A 15,933-nucleotide genomic window follows, 5' to 3' on the forward strand; every position below is an offset into this window, starting at 1 on the left:
ACACACACACACACACACACGCACCAACATAGACGTCCAAACTCCAACGAGGTACCTGCCATCTGAAACCGTCACAGCCAAGGCCGGCTATTCATCAAATCCCATCTCAGCACAGGGGGGTTGAGAGGGGGGATGGAGAAAGGGCAGGGGAGGAGGTGTGTGTGTGTGTGGGGGGGGGGGGGGGGGGGTGGAGGTTAGGAGGGAGGCGGGACACGAGTGTAGCAGTGGATGAGTCGGCTTGAGGAATGCGAGCGACGTACCTTGGTCTGGAGATAGTGGGGGTAGTAGTAGGTGTACTGAGGGTACATTGGCTGCTGCTCCAATCGCTTGCCCATGTAGCTGAAATCCTTAGCACTGAGGCAGGGAATGGTGACACGGGGGTCGCAAGCTTCCAAGTAGCTAGCAATGGGATAGAGGCTGCGGGGGAGGCTGTGCGGTTCCTGTCTTTGCCGTCCGCACCGCTCTGTCGCTAGCCGGTCCTCCGGGGGGAAGACGGGGGCTTCGCGCGCCGGACAGCAGATGGGCAGAATGTCTGCTGCTGATGGGGAAGCTCACCGGTCCGGTAGCCTCGGGGCGGATGCTCGCTCAAGTCTCTCTGTCTCTCTCTCTCTCCCGCTGCCGGGATCAATGGAAATATTTCCACAAGTGCTAGAGCCGCGAGCGCCGTGCCCGCCGGTGGTCGGTAACGTACTGTGAGGGTGAGATAGAGGAAGAGGAGGAGAAGAGGAGACGTGAAGAGGCGCAGGTGGCGGTCGCGACTGGCAGTCCTCTAGATGTTGGAGAATGGGAGAAGGAAGAAGAGGAGGAGAGGAGGAGGAAAGGGATGGCGAGGAAAACGGGAGAGGATGTGTCGGTTCACTTCTCTAGGAGAGCTGTTTGACTCCAGTCCTCCGCCCGGGCTTTAATCTGCCTCAGACACACTGTGGATCGGACTCTCTCTCACTGCCCCTCTCTCTCTCTCGCTCGCTCTCTGTGTCCCTCTCTGACACACACAAACTGTCTCTCTCTCTCTCGCTCGTCTCTGTAGTCTGATCCGACGGTGGCTGCGTGCCGTCCTGGTTGACAGAGTGGAGATATCCTCAGCACCGGATTGCCGACAGATGCACTTTGTGCGCGGAGCAGAATCACAACAAATCTCAGTCCGTAGCGGTGGAGCCAGAGGGTGGAGGGGGGTGGGGGGGGGGGGATGTGCAGATAACGCGGAGGAATGGTCCCAGCTTCTGAAATGATGTGGCGCGAGCGTCTATTAAAAATAAAGAATCCACCGGTTGGTTAGCCAATCCACTGGGATCCAGGTAGAAGACGAGTGTGAAGCACGGTGACGGTGTCCCAGGTGCCCGGTAGCGAAGGAGTCCCTCGTCTGCGATCCTCCCTCTTCCTGCACTTGTAAAATGTGTTCCTTATTTCGTCCTTGGCTCTCTCACTCCCCGAAGCAGCCTGCCTCGCTCTCTTTCCCTCTGTCACACAGTTGCTCTCTCTTCTCTCTCTCTCTTCTCTCTCTCTCTCTTACTCTCGCGTGCACTTTCTCTAATACTCAGGCTCTCTCTCTCTCTCTCTCTCTCGACTCCACACTGACAAGGAGGCTCGTCCGAGGCTCTAGACCGCCTCCTCCCTTTCCAACCCAGCCGGTAGGAGGGTCTTTAGCAGCTCTGTGCAAGAGAGGCTTCCTGACTCGGACCAGCGGGCTGCAGCGTTTCCACAACCTGGGAGAACGCCGGGAAGAGGAGTGGAAGAGGGGGGGTGAGAAGAGGGAGTGTGTGTGTGTGTGTGTGTGTGGGGGGGGGGGGGGGGGCAGTGCGAGCAGTCGATTCCCCCTGCTGGCTGCACACGGAGCTACCGGCTAAAAAAAAACACTATGTCCTCACATGAAACAAACAAGAGGATTTTTGATCTCAAACCAGTGAAGTTGGATTAAGCGGATCTAATGTTCACGTCTAAGAACCTGTGATTTGATATATTTTGAGGACAAGGCCTGCTGTATTGCCTTCATCATGTGCTTACCACTGAAGATTATTGTACTTGCATGTATTAGTTTTTGTTTATTATCTTCTGTTCACACAAAGCAGATCACACAAGAGTCAAGGGGTGAAACCAGTTCACACGACAGGGTCGACGAAGAGGATGTGCAAGTCTTCACTTTTGAAAGCTCAGATTACAAACATGTCCAGAAAAGGCAGCGAACCGCAAAAGAGGTGAAGGGGAAACCACTTCCTGCGTAGCGTCAAAAGATGAATGGGATGAATCCACCTTAAATGAGCGAGACCAAAACGATTGCAAGAATGTCCCGTCGGTGAGGGCCTGACCCGAACCTCAGCTCAACTCATACTTCTGGGAAAATTAAAAATATGCATGCAATAGAATGATGCTTAGAAATTCTCCATCTCACACACACACACACACACACACATGGGAACTAACCTTAAGTCCTTGCGGCTATCTCAGTGAATCTGAGGTCACAAGCCTCATTTTACCCTCAATTAGCAAATCAACTTGGTTTTCATTTAAATCGTCTGACAGTCCTTCAGGGAGCTCAAAGAACACGCAGCCAACAGCTACATCATGACATGATTGGACTGAAAACAATTATATCTTGGCAATTTTCTCATCTGAAAATAGTCTGTTGCACTCGAGAGCATTACCCAAATACCTTCTCGAAAAAATAATAACCCAATTATGGGTGTCACTTGGATAAGTGAGTTTGGCTGTCTTCACCTCTGAGTGTACTTCATTACTCGTGTTGCATCAACATGGGACGTGGTCAGTGCCGTTGTAATGCGATGAGGATTCAATGAACGTATTAATCAATATCATACACATTATGTCCAAGCACGCAAGTTTTTTTTTTAGTGGCTCAGACACAAACATGTAACAATGGAGCCTCAAAAGGGACTCGGAGAAGGATACAAACTAAGGCTGAATAAAAAAAGATGTACTTTTGGAAAGATTTAGCAAAGATTGCTCATGTTTTTTCATTACAGTTGATGTTAAAAATTATAATAAGAAAGCACTGGACAACAGAGCGCACACACACACACACACACACACACATATGAAAGACATTCGTACATTTCATTTTGAGATTGCCTCTTCGGAGGTTAGCGACCCGAAAACGGCCGCCACATTTCAGCGGCCCGTATTACTAACGTCCAAGCTACGACGAGCTGTCATGGGGACCTTAAATGAAAAAGGTTTGAGACGGAACACAAAAGCTTTCTTCTCCTGGTCACCCATCTACGTTCCCTTAGAGGCTCTGTAGTTTTCACTATCTCGACACATTTTGATGAGAGCCCAGTGCAGGTGGACCGACCCAATCAATACCAGAGGAAGAATCCCAGGGACCAAAACAAAGCTCTGAGGGAAAGGGCATGCTTCTTCTTTTTTTTACAGACATAGAGAAGAAAATATAATTATCAGTTAGGCCACTTTTATCTGTCGGAAAGAGATGAGGCCGATATCGATTGAGGATTACCAGATTAACAGCCTCTGGATCAACTAGACACATAAACTGTCCGCATCTGGGGAAAGCCAGAAAGTGGAGAACAAAGACAGTGAGACGGACAGAGGCTAGTGGAGAGAGTAATAGAAAGAGAGATAACGAGAGAAAGTAAGATAAGACACATAGGGAGGCACAGAGGTGGAGAGGATTCATGTGTCTTGGTGACACTGTGTGTCCAGTGAGCAACCAGGTGAAGACGCCTTTGTATTTCAGAGACAACGCTCATCATTTTCAGATTGCACTTAAAAACACTGAGATTGAAGAAAAGCAGAGTAATACGTCAATTTGGAGAAGTTTTCACAGCGATGTTGTTCGCGTGTGGCTGAAGGTTGTGTTTCCTGCTGCTAACGACGCCTTTTGAAACACAAAATTAGGAGCACAGAATGCAAATTTGCCTTCATCAAAGTGATGCAACGAGCAGTGTGTTTCGCACTGTGTTAAAAACGTGATTATCATCCCGATTTGTAAATGAAGGATTTAATTGTATTCTATTCCTTGTTTTATATGACAACTAAATGTCAAAGTGTTTTGGTTTGAGAAAGACATGCCGGTTTTTACACAAGCAGTTAAAGCCCCATTGTGTAGTTTTTCCCTTTTAGCGCCCCCTTCAGTTTTTGAGGTATTTAACGTTTACTTCAGTGTCGTAAATACCCAGTTACGATAGATGCAGCCTCGCATAAACTTGTATTGAGTTGGGATCATGTGTTGTCCTGTATTATAATTATAATTATTGTTATTATTTGTATGTGTCACGGGTTATAAAAGGTGACGAGGGGGAGGTGACGCAAGTTTTTTTTTGTTTGGAGCGCGCTGACAGGCGCGCTCCAAACATGCTGATGGAAATGTCACTCTTGCCTGTCTTCAAAACTTGAGAGTCCTGCTAATACGAAGACTGCGCAGGAACACTGAACTGGGCCCAGCACCTACTGGACTAGGGTGAAGTAGCGCGGGGATTGAACGCGGCGCCTCGCCACGTTTCCGCCTGGTCGGTCAGCTGTTTGCCGGCTTTTGGGGAGGGGTGTGGCGTGCAGTCATTTACTTTTGTTTTGGGGACTGCAAAGACTTTGGGGACTGTCGAACTGGGATTATACTTCGTTTGAGTGGGTTTGATTGTTTGTAGTGTATGTGTTCATTTTGGGGGCTTGCAGATGCATTGAATTTGATTTAATATAATAACATTTGGGTTTCCGCATATCGACTGTGTGTTTTTCTTTTACGACCATTTGAGCAGAGAGAGTTAACACCAGAATTCGCAGATCCGCCCATTCCCTTTTTTTAGCGTATTGTACCTTTTCCCCTTGATTGAGTTGCTAAGGGCGAATTGTTACAACATAACCAAAAGAATGACAACATTTAGTTTAGATGAAATACCGATCGCGTTTTCAGCCTATATACGTTATTTTCTAAATGTGGAGTACGTGTGATCGAATACAATATTGTTGACAACACCAAAAAGCTACATAAAAAAGCTACCCTTATACTGTAGCTGCGAGCGTGGAGTGGCACTATATGACGTTGCGTAATCACTGACAGAAAGCAGGTCGAAGTACATCCGCCCCGGAGCGGGCGGCTCCAGAATCCTACATAGCGGAGTTATTTCCCCACAGACCCCCGATGGCAATAGCGGAGGCGCAAATCGCCAGATTAAAAGTCATTGTAGCGGCACAATTTTTTTCAAGCTGTTATTTTAAGGTACAATTGTAACATAGTGTTACTTTAATTAAACAGAGAAAATATGCTGCATGATTTCCCAATAATGAAAATAAGTGTAAAAATATCTTTGAAAGTAAACTTACTATTCACTACTATTGTTGACTGCACCCTAACTAACTATTTCGGAAAGTTTATTCAAATTGGTGGACAAAGAGTGTCATTATACAGCGAAGGCATTAATATTCATTGATGAGCTGGGAATTGAAACGTGGCTCCTGAAACCAAAGAACTTGACCTGTGGCCCCACAGACAACACCAGAAACGACCTCGAGAGCCAGCCGGCGTGAACTTTCAGCCTGTGCACGCGGCTCGGCGGAGGTCGGTTGAGAGAGGCGATTCCAAGAGAAAGCAGGAAAGCGTGTAAATAAACGTCGGAGCTGCGTCTCGTTGTGTGGAAGCGGACCTTGAAGACGGGGTGTGTGTGTTTCGCTCTGGTGGTGATGGAAGAGCTGCGGTCTGAATCAGCGGCGCGCTGACGTCAGAGAGCACCACATTTCATGGGAAGAGAGGACAAGCGAGCATCTCGGTGTTCTGCTTTTATTTATACGGATGCATCATGTGCTCGTTGCTCGGCGAGTCATCTCCACTTGGTGGTCGAGGCGAACGTAGGAAGGAGAACAGCACGTCAGAGGGGTTTACAGTGATGGACACACCGAGTTGTGTTTACACTGAGTCAGACGATGTCAAGCTGACTTATCCAGATCAAGCTCAAACTGTGCCTCTTCAATGTTTAAAATAAACAACAACAAAATAGATATCGGAACAACATTTTCAGAAACAAAGCCGACGCCATCTGCTGCTCCTCTGTTCTGAGGTCTTTCTGTGATGCTCACGTGAAGTGAGTGCGTGAGTGAGTCATTCACAGGACTTTCAAATAGAGGCAGAGGAAGAAAGCTGAAGGTGCGTTTCATGCCCCTGGAGGTGTTAAGTAGTTACAACCCCCTCTAAAAGAATCCCAACAAGTCTAGTAAAAGAAATAAACACCGCATGACGGCATCTGAGCAGAGGACTTCAACCGGGAGTCTTTTTGAGTGGTTTTCAGGCCTTTTAGATCCGTTTTTTTTTTTACTTGGCAAATTTGCACAGCAGTAAAAAAGAAAAATATTTTTTAGGTGAGATATTTCAATTATATAACCATGGACGTATTGACGAGCTGCCCTTTTGTCCATCGACGGCTCTGACAGCAGCGGTTACTCTGCTAATGTCCTGAATCTCTGTTCAGAACCGGGGAGAGAACCAGAGACGCGGTTGAGCTGCAGGAACATAAAAAGAGCTGAGGGGGTTCTCAAAACCCAAGAACCACAAGGAAAGAACTACGGCATGTTCCCACCGGAGGAAGGAGTTCCTAGAAAGTCCACAGCTCCTTTGCACTACATGCTCGACCCCCCCCCCCCCCCCCGAACAAGACTTCCTGACTTCTTCAGCAAACCACAGGAAACAAAGGCTCTCGGTTCGGGCAGCAGCTCAGACCGACCCGTCATGAGTGTTTCCCAGAAAGGGCCAGATGCGTGGAATACCAGGAAAGGCTGGACCAGCGCCAGGGGAAGGGGAGTGCGGGGGCTGGAAGAATGGAAGCACAGGGGAGAGGAGGGGGGGAGGGGGGGCAAGGGCCCTGGTATTTCTGGAAAAAGCCTTGAGCCTTTGGCAGTGGTTCTACTGGAGACACCCAAGCACCAATTGATCATCATCATCATGCTTTAACCTAAAGAAGTGAAAGATTAAGTATTTTAACGGTCCGATTATGACAAAGCATCTTTGACTGTGCTTGAGTGATGGATTACAGCAGACAACCTCTGATTAGAGTTCACCATAATCTGAGAAAACACAGCAGAATGTTGATGATCACTGCGATTAGGAACAGACTGATGGACAGATGCTGCTTGAATACCAGTGTTCTTCATACCATCCATATCACTTAGCACAGATGATGGCGTTTGTGTCAAACTGTAGTGTTGCTGGAAAAATAAAGTTATTTTCTGTGACTCATTTTGAGGAATTCGAAAGGCATGCGCCGACACATTAAAGCCAGATTTCAGTGTAAAGAAAAAAAAGAAAGATGAAATATATCTACGAATGAGGTCGATAAGAAAACCACACATTTGAAGAGTTTTTCTCCGATAGAAAAGAAAATAAACAGGAAGACGAGGAGGGTGTCTGAGCGCAGAGTGGCCGTCAGTTTGTGCTCATGCTGTTTCTTGTGGTCCATTCCCATTATATCTATTATTAGATGAACATCCGAAATCAGCAATCCAAACATACTGGAATGAGTTTCATGTTTCAAGTGGTCACAACGACAAATTGCAAGAAAAAGAGACGTCTCTTGAATTTAATAAGAAACATGAGCATTTGCTTTTGTGTTTTTACATAGCAACAGAGTCACTTGGATACGCAGATACATACACTTAACACCAACTTTAACAAGTGGCACCAGTCAGCGATTAGCTACCGAAACTGAAATGAAGCCATTTTTAGTCACCTCGTGTTTCGGGCAATCGAGACACTGTGCAGACACCGTGTGACGCGTATACTCATTTCATTTGAGTTTTTTTGTATTACCTTCAGGATCATCTGGTTCTTTGTCAGTTGAATCTATTTGCACATCTGTTTGTGACGAGTCAAGTCAAATATCACGAATGCTACAAATATTTAAAACAATCTTTAATTTGGGTGTCCAAAAGTGGTTCCCAAAAGCCACGAGTGGGTTTGCCATGTTCTCAAGGTGGTTCATAATGACAACCCTTTCCGCCGGGCCCTGCACACTAACAGACGTCCTTGCTTTCGCCGCCCGCCCCTCCCCTAAACTCAGAGATACGACAGCATCATGTGTGTAAGTTCACCACATCTCTGACACATGCAGTTCCTGAATACATTCTTGTCAGTGCACTTAGAGATGACAGCCTGAGGTAATTCAACACATTCCCCCTCAGAGACTATAGCGTTCCACAGCACAAGAGCGGAGTGATAGAGTCAAGATACGATGTCAGAGAGCTCCTCTAATATGTTCTTTTCTCTTTACGTACGACGGTCCCGTCTGCGGCTTTGGGCTGTTTAACTCACGCTCCGACACTGGGATGTGGAGAGGGAACGCACCGATGCTGGACCACCGGCGCTGCTGCACTGAGACATTTGATAAACACCAGGCAGACTTCCAGTGAGTCATTAGCTTCTATCACAACACGGAGAGCAATGCAAGCGTAATGGGGAGGAAATCTGAGACCAGGCAAGCATGACTAAAAATGACTCACAGCAACCCACCCTGCACCCAGCGAGGGACGGCCAGGAGACCTAAAAACAGAAACACTGCGTTCACTTAGTAGATCTCAATTCCAAATGTGTAATGTATACACGAGTTGCGCCGAGCGACTCATTTCCTGATTAATGAGCTTCTGAGAAAAGATCAGAGTTGATTTTGTACTGGGAGAAAAGAGGCCACGGCCAGGCGGGATTATTCATGTGGGTGTGCGAGTGTATTTCGCCTGTTCTCTATTGATTGTGAAGCTACGTTTAAAGTCAGGTGGTCTACAGCTGTGGCAGTTCTCTCGGTGTGCTTTGCATGTGTAGGTGTGTGCTTGTGTGTGTGTGTGTGTGTGTGTGTGTCGGCATGAGCAGCGTAGTGTGTCTTTTTTTTCTCCGTTTAAAAAAAGAAAACAGAAGAAAGAAAAGCAACGCAAAGCCAAACGATCTGTGAGGAAACTGAGAGGGTCAAGGTTACTCTGACACAAAAGTGAACGCACTTGAGTGTAGCACGGAGATCAGGCTTCCTGTGCGGCTCCGACCGAACCCTAATGCAACCCATACCCTGTCCTCCTGTGAACCGGCCACACTCCGACTCACAGCGACAGTGCGGCGGCTACATCCCTGCAGATGAGGGGGAGACGGCGCCAAGAAAATCTCTGCATAATAAGGTATTAAGTGCTACACAGGCAGGGAGAGTGTGAGTTTAACCAATACATGTTTCCACATGTGGACGTGCAACGGCAACATTATTCTAAATCCATATTGTTCCAAATATGAAGAAGGCAGCAAACTCCATGGAGTTAACGGCAAAAAAATGACTTGCATTGCAGAGAGAGACATGGAAAAGGAGGCCTATCAAAGCTCCATCACAGCACTCGCAGTGTGTCATGTGCAGTTTGTTTTATTCATTGTGTTAATGCCCTAAATAGATCTAAGTGCTAAGTCATTCATTCTTGTCAGTGTGACTGTGTGCTACTTTTTTTCCCCGTCTTTTTGAGAACGCTTAAATGTAAGATCTGCAAGTTTAAAAAGAACAAAAAAAGATCCTCTGCATAAACCAAACATAGAGGATGCTTGTCCTTGACGATACGTGTCTGTGTGAGTGTGTGTGTGTGTGTCTGTGTGTGTGCACAGGGAGGAGAGTAAAATAGTGAAGTAATGGAGAAAGGGTCTTTGGGTTGTGCAGCAGATAGCGATTGGAGATTAGGGGGAGAAATACTTCTCTCCAGCAGGAACCGATCCCCATTGGCCTCTGACGCTCGATGCCTGCTGCAGTTGAGCAGCATGGGCTGCGAGGACAGCAGCAATGCTTCAAAGCACTGCTGAGCCATCCTGGAATGAAGTGAGATGACCGCATGTCACGCAGAGATGAGAAGTGGGCCGAGTAAGAAAGGGGGGGTTGAGAGAGAGAGAGAGAGAGAGAAAACAGAGTGTGTCGTTCTAAGAGGAATATTTCAGGGTGGTAAATGGAGCAGAACTCCATTCCAGCTCCTCTCTTAACCTCCCCTCGGTGTCTCATCCTCTGCATGCAAAGCATGAAGCCCAGGAGACAAAGAAAACAGAGAGCTGGAGAGACGAGCTCCGGGACAAAATAACACTGAATTAATAGACGAGACATTTTGCTCATGCATTTGTTTTAACATAACAGAAAAAAACACACAAAGGCGCGGAATAGCAAGTGGTGAGTATGTTGCTCCGTTTGCTAATTGCCATTCCGGGGATTAAAGGATGAAACGGTAAAGGGCCGTTGACCCTGACCACACAGGCAACCACCACAGGCCCCCCACTGGGAGATGTTGCTGCTGAATTATTCTTAACTCATGATGAGTAACCTTTAATGGAGCGACAATCTATATTGGTATATAGCAGATCACGTGACTGCTTATGAGGGACATAATGGCGATGAACCAGACACGTCTTTCTCTTTTCAGAGGAACGTTCATTTATGAACTTAGATTGACTAGTTAGTCACAAAAATGACGAAAAATAAATTGAAATGTTGCTCCATATCTGCTGGATGTATAAAGATGCAACGGTTTGCGAACAGATTCTCAATACCACCTTAAAAAGATGATAATAAGTGAGTGAAGCATATGCAGCTCGTTTCCACTGCCCCTTAGTGGCCAAATAAAACCGTTATAGCCGGTTTAAGTAATGCGTGATGTGTTTGAATGTCATCAACAATCCTGGGAGTTGACAAATTTGCACAAAGGGCAGACATTCTTGTTGATTAGATTAACACCAGGCTACTATAGAATAGCATTGTGCTACGCAACTCAAATATAAATACATACTAAAACAAACATGTCTTAATGACTCTCAATATTTCATTCATGAAACAATATTGAACCCACATTGTAAGAAGTGGAATTAGGTCACGGGAGCCAATAGAAAAAGACAGAATTTAAATTGTTGAAACAAATGCATTATTGCACTGTTGCACATTAACGCTCGCTCGGCCCGGCGTTACACTGCCGGATTGTAGATTGCCACTAGAAAGCATGTCAAAGATGATTAAGAGCACGATGGTGCAACTCCACTGGGTCGCATTTAGACTTCAGTGTGCGAGACGTTCAGGGCGATGCCCTTTGCACTCGTGGAACTGGACTGAAGCCACGGAAGTGGCAACTAAAGGGAGCAAAGCGGCTCCCACAAACCTTCCACCTTTACCTCCACCAGGGCTCCTGGGGTGGGCGGATGAACAGAGTGTGTATGGAGCCAAATCCAGGACAATAGTTGTTTGTTTGAAAAAAAGATTTGAACCTGAAAATTACATGTTGGGTCTTGAACATCGGACAATTCAACAATGTATTCTAAATTAAAATAAGTATATGAAAAGTTTTGTTGGTTCAAATATAATTTAGATTCAGTTGTTTTTTTCTCTCGAATAAATTATATTTTTTCATTTTTCAGGAGCAACTTTTATATTTTAAACTTTCAATCCTTTTTTTAACAGTTTCGAATCTTATTTTTCAGGTTCAGTTGTTTTTCTCACTTTCAGATCTTTTTTTGGCCCGGGATCTGGTGTGGGGGGGCGTGGTTTCAACTAGAGGGGCGTGGTGTCAACTAGAGGGGCGTGGTTTCAACTAGAGGGGCGTGGTATTAGGAGTGACAGCATAACAGAGAAGGCTGAGGACCTGCCTCAACGACGTTGCCTTCAGGAGGCGTAGGTACCGCTGAATATAAATTATATTAAAATCAACTAAACTATTCATACACTTATTTTTATTTCGAATACATTGTTGAATTTTCAGGTTCAAATCTTTTTTTTCAAACGAATGAACTATTGAATGAACTCTTGGCCTGGATTTGGCTCCATCAGTGTGTCGTATAATAGTTCACTGTTCCAAGAGGGAACCGGTTAGAGGAAGAGCGATTCTAAGAATGTAACAGTATCGAAAGCCGGGGAGCAGCTGACATGTGGCCCGCATTCTCTTTGCTCCTTGGCCCGTCACGCTGAACTTTTTATTTGTATTTTTTTAAAGCAGCAACAAAGCCCGTAATAACGGATGCCTTTGCTTTCTGCGTCTCTGTATGTGGCTTGACGGAGCTCTTCCCCCCGATAAGACTCGTTCTGCCGCTGCCAAAACAACACAGAGTGGAACTTTGAAAAACAACGGTGCTGTTGAATAAATCAAAAATACCCCTGCAGCTTAGCTCAGCGGCAGAACCCTGACACAGTAACAGCGCCATGGGCTCAGCCATTCTCCCTCTTCTGAGTCACTGCTTGTTTTGAATCAAGACAAACAGGAAGTAAAGGTTTATAGCATCGCTCCAGAAAAAAAAAAAAGGGGAAAACATTCTCCTTGATTCTTTCCACTAATGGGGGATACGTGTTGTGTCTGGATTGTGAAAAGGTCACGGTATTACCTAAATAAACAGTGGAGCCTAACTTTAGTTCTGAGCATGGTACGAAGGGAAAGTTGATTATGGGAGATTTGGGGATATTGTGTGTAAAGTTGGGTGCATCAGGGCACAGCAGATGTAATCAATAGCACTATTGATTGCTGCGTTGCCCTGGTAAAATTAAATTAAATATTAAATATACACTTTTATTAATCCCCAAGGGGAAATTAGTTCTCTGCATTTAACCCATCCTTAGTTATTAAGGAGCAGTGGGCTGCAGTGAAGCGCCCGGGAAGCAACTGGGGGTTCAGTGCCTTGCTCAAGGACACTTCAACTTGCAACTAATGGAGAGAGCTACAGTATAGTGTGTATACTTACACAAGCCCTGAGCAACTTTGACACGATCAACAACATATAGAATGTATTACAAAAGGCTCCTGCAGGTCACAGTGGTGTTACTGCAGTCAGGAAATACCCTGTTTATTTTTTTTAAAGAACATACACACCAGGGAGCTTTTTTCATACAAGGGAAAATGTCATAGCACTCACCCTCTTTTCTCCAGAATGCATCGCGAGCTCAGCCGACTACAGGCTATATTTATGGATGAAGGAATTCATGTAAGGTCCCCACTAGTAGAGATAAATGATATAATCTGATTTTGATAAATGAGTGTGTCGAGGGGTGTTCCTGTGTGTGTGTGTGTGTGTGTGTAGCCATGGGCCTCACGCCTTCATCAGAACTGGAGAGGCCTCATCGTCTCTTTCTTTCCCACTCGGTTCATGTTCAGCCATCCCTCATGACCGTATTGCATGATTGCACTGAAGGACCAGCATAATCAGCCGTAATGCTTTACAGATGTTATGAGTATTTTAAAAGCCAGTACTGCAGCCCCGGGCAGCCATATATGAAAAACCCATCTGTGCGCGTATGTCAGTGTGTGTGAGTGTGTGCGTGTCTAGCCGAAAAAACCGGGGCATGATCCGAGGGGTGCATTATAAATTGAGGTCACATCTACGGCTCAGGATGTGTGATTTATGTTCCTCTGCCTTGCTCTGTCATTGACTAATCACCTGAACAGAAAGTAACAGGTGCAAAGTGAATGTCTGAGGAGCCATTTGAGATAAGACTGCCCCGAATTTGTCTTTAAACACGGCGAGTAGCCAGCAACGCCATGTAAATATGACAGTCCACATGATCTGAACAAGAGGAGACACCCCTTATAAACCCCTGCACGATCTGCCAGCACCCTTCACAATCCACCCCGTAACATCTCATATCAACCATGAACTGCTGTTACATCAAGACTGGTGGAAAACCGCAGCCAGGAATTTGCATGGACCGCCCGCTCTTGTGAAATAGGAAATGAAACATTGCGGGGGCTTGGACGCTCTGTCAGATTCTGGATATTCCTGTGGTCTGGCTCTCAGGATCTTGTGGCCCGGGCTTTTAATTCCTCATGGAGGAGAACGCCGAGCGCTGGTCACAACAGGAAATGCCTGCTAGGTGAAACATGCACCCAAAAAGCATTGAGTCAGAGGTGTCACACACACGCGGTGTCCCTATGAACTGGACTGGAGCGCTGGTCAACACTGTGCTTTGTCTTCACGTTGCTTTGGTTGAAATACAGTCAGCTGTAATAATATTAAACAGTATTTTCTTGGTTTTTGTGGACTGGCTCATTTTTTTGAATTGAACACTGCAAAAGCTAGAAAAAGCACCTGTTAGATAAGTTTGATCTTCTCAGTTTTATTCTGTTGATTTCAAGATGTGAAAATAACAACATGGTGTGAAACATGTAATTTACACCAGAATTTTCTTCAGCAGTTTTAACTGGCACCTTCAACCGGAACAAGTGTAGACCAAAAAGCAACAACTACGGATCTAGGTGTATGAATACAGTAGGGAGAACATCTTTGATAACCACACGTGCGGAGGTTGTGTGTTTTACAACACTGCATCATGTTAACAGTACACACACTGACAAGCATTGGGGAAACTCGCTTCCATTTACTGTCGCAATGCTTCACAATGCAAAGATAATTACTGTTGTTCACTTTATGCTCCTCACAATTTACTGAAAATTACTCCGAAAATACATTAGTGTTGGCAGGGATGGTAATGGTTTGATGTATTTGCCTGAATAAACATAGAGGTGGATGTATTGCAGCGACTTGATGGTGTTGATACTATCAAACTGTGTGTGTGTGGTATGTGTATATGTGTGTGTGTGTGTGTGTGTGTAGAGAGGGGGTGTAAGCTAAGGAGTGTCATAAGAAGCAAAAGCACATTCGTCCCACAGAGACACACTCCCGTCACTCTGAGTGTTGAAGCAAATTAAGGAAGCCGTGGCAGCCTTTTAATGGTCTGTCACGGTCTAACAGGTTTAGAGCGCTTACAATGGACCCATGCACTAGGCCCGACAGCTCACGCTTAATTGTTCAGAACCTGTGTGTGTGTGTGTGTGTGTGTGTGTGTGTGTACTGTTGGAGTCATTCTGTGCCTTTAACTAAAGTCATTGATTCTCGTCATGAGGACAGATACGATAGACGCTCCTTGTCCGTCAGTCCGTCAGGTCCGACTGGCTCAATACGACGAGTACTCCAGCTGATGTGTTATGGTTAATGCGGGGTCGATATGTTACGCTTCCGACCACAGTTATTTTAGAGAAAGTGATCCTGAACCCGAGGTGCACAGTGACGGTCTCAGTCGGCAGAAAGTAGGAAGCCTGACGATTTGGCAATTTTCCAATAAACCACCCTCATGCATAGCACAAAGCCAGAGGTAGACGGAGCTATGGACTCAAGCAGCCGGCAATACACAAAACATCAAGCGTCTCAATTTTCAAGTGGTGCCTGAAGAAATCAACAAAGCAAATAAAGCTATTTGTTTTCCACTCTGCGAGCCGGTCCGTCAGCAAGCGAAATTGCCCACGAAGGACGAGGTGGCGGTGTTCAAAAAAAAGAAAATAATTCTTTTCTAAATGGTTGGAGATTTTGAGCTGTCTGACCTAGAATATGTTTGACAATTTTTCTTTTAATTAGGCCTTGAAGACACAACTCATTCCAACTGCTGTCCCGAGAGCTAAATTAATTACTGAGACAAGCCCATTGTGGCTCATGGCAAAGATGAATCATTGCAGTATTTGGGGAATGAGCAATGCTCTTCATTCAAGGGCTGATGGAAGAGAGTCAGACTCTAAAATGTAAGCTGAGGCCCACCCACCAAGCCGCAACACACATGTGCATTGCACATCGGCATCTGCTGCCTCTCCTGTCGGGAATGCACCTTTCATTTAATCTTGTATTGGCTGGAATATTTATTTGAAGAGTGCCTTAGATAAAAGATGTCTCTATCACCCGTCCCCGACTCCCTCCTTCCACTCAGTCACACCCTTTTTCATTTCATTTGCGTCATCGCCGCCGATGTTCGGACCGTTTCGCTTCCCTGGGCGATCAAAAGATAACAAGCTTCAACTCGACCGCCTCGTGCAGGCCATCAGCCAGCGGACGCGGCCTCACCGGCTGCCAGCGGGCAGGCCATTCATTCAGCTAAATGACGGTGTCATCTGTCAGCCTGTAGAAATGGGGGTATGTGAGTTATGGCTAATTAAGCTTATCATAACACCAAGGGTTGCGCCAGA

General features: G+C 45.9%; 1 protein-coding gene across 1 annotated transcript in view; it reads right to left on the reverse strand.

The window, feature by feature from the left end:
- rbms3 (RNA binding motif, single stranded interacting protein) overlaps nt 1-1,404 on the reverse strand; it is a 182,406-nt gene extending 181,002 nt beyond the window's left edge. The window contains exon 1 of the mRNA XM_056425448.1: nt 261-1,404. Coding sequence (XP_056281423.1) covers nt 261-335 — 75 coding nt within the window. The 5' untranslated portion in view covers nt 336-1,404. The remainder of the gene's footprint in view (nt 1-260) is intronic.
- Between the last annotated feature and the right edge of the window lie 14,529 nt (nt 1,405-15,933).

This window comes from Pseudoliparis swirei, chromosome 1, assembly GCF_029220125.1.
Source record: "Pseudoliparis swirei isolate HS2019 ecotype Mariana Trench chromosome 1, NWPU_hadal_v1, whole genome shotgun sequence".
Lineage (NCBI taxonomy): Eukaryota > Metazoa > Chordata > Actinopteri > Perciformes > Liparidae > Pseudoliparis > Pseudoliparis swirei.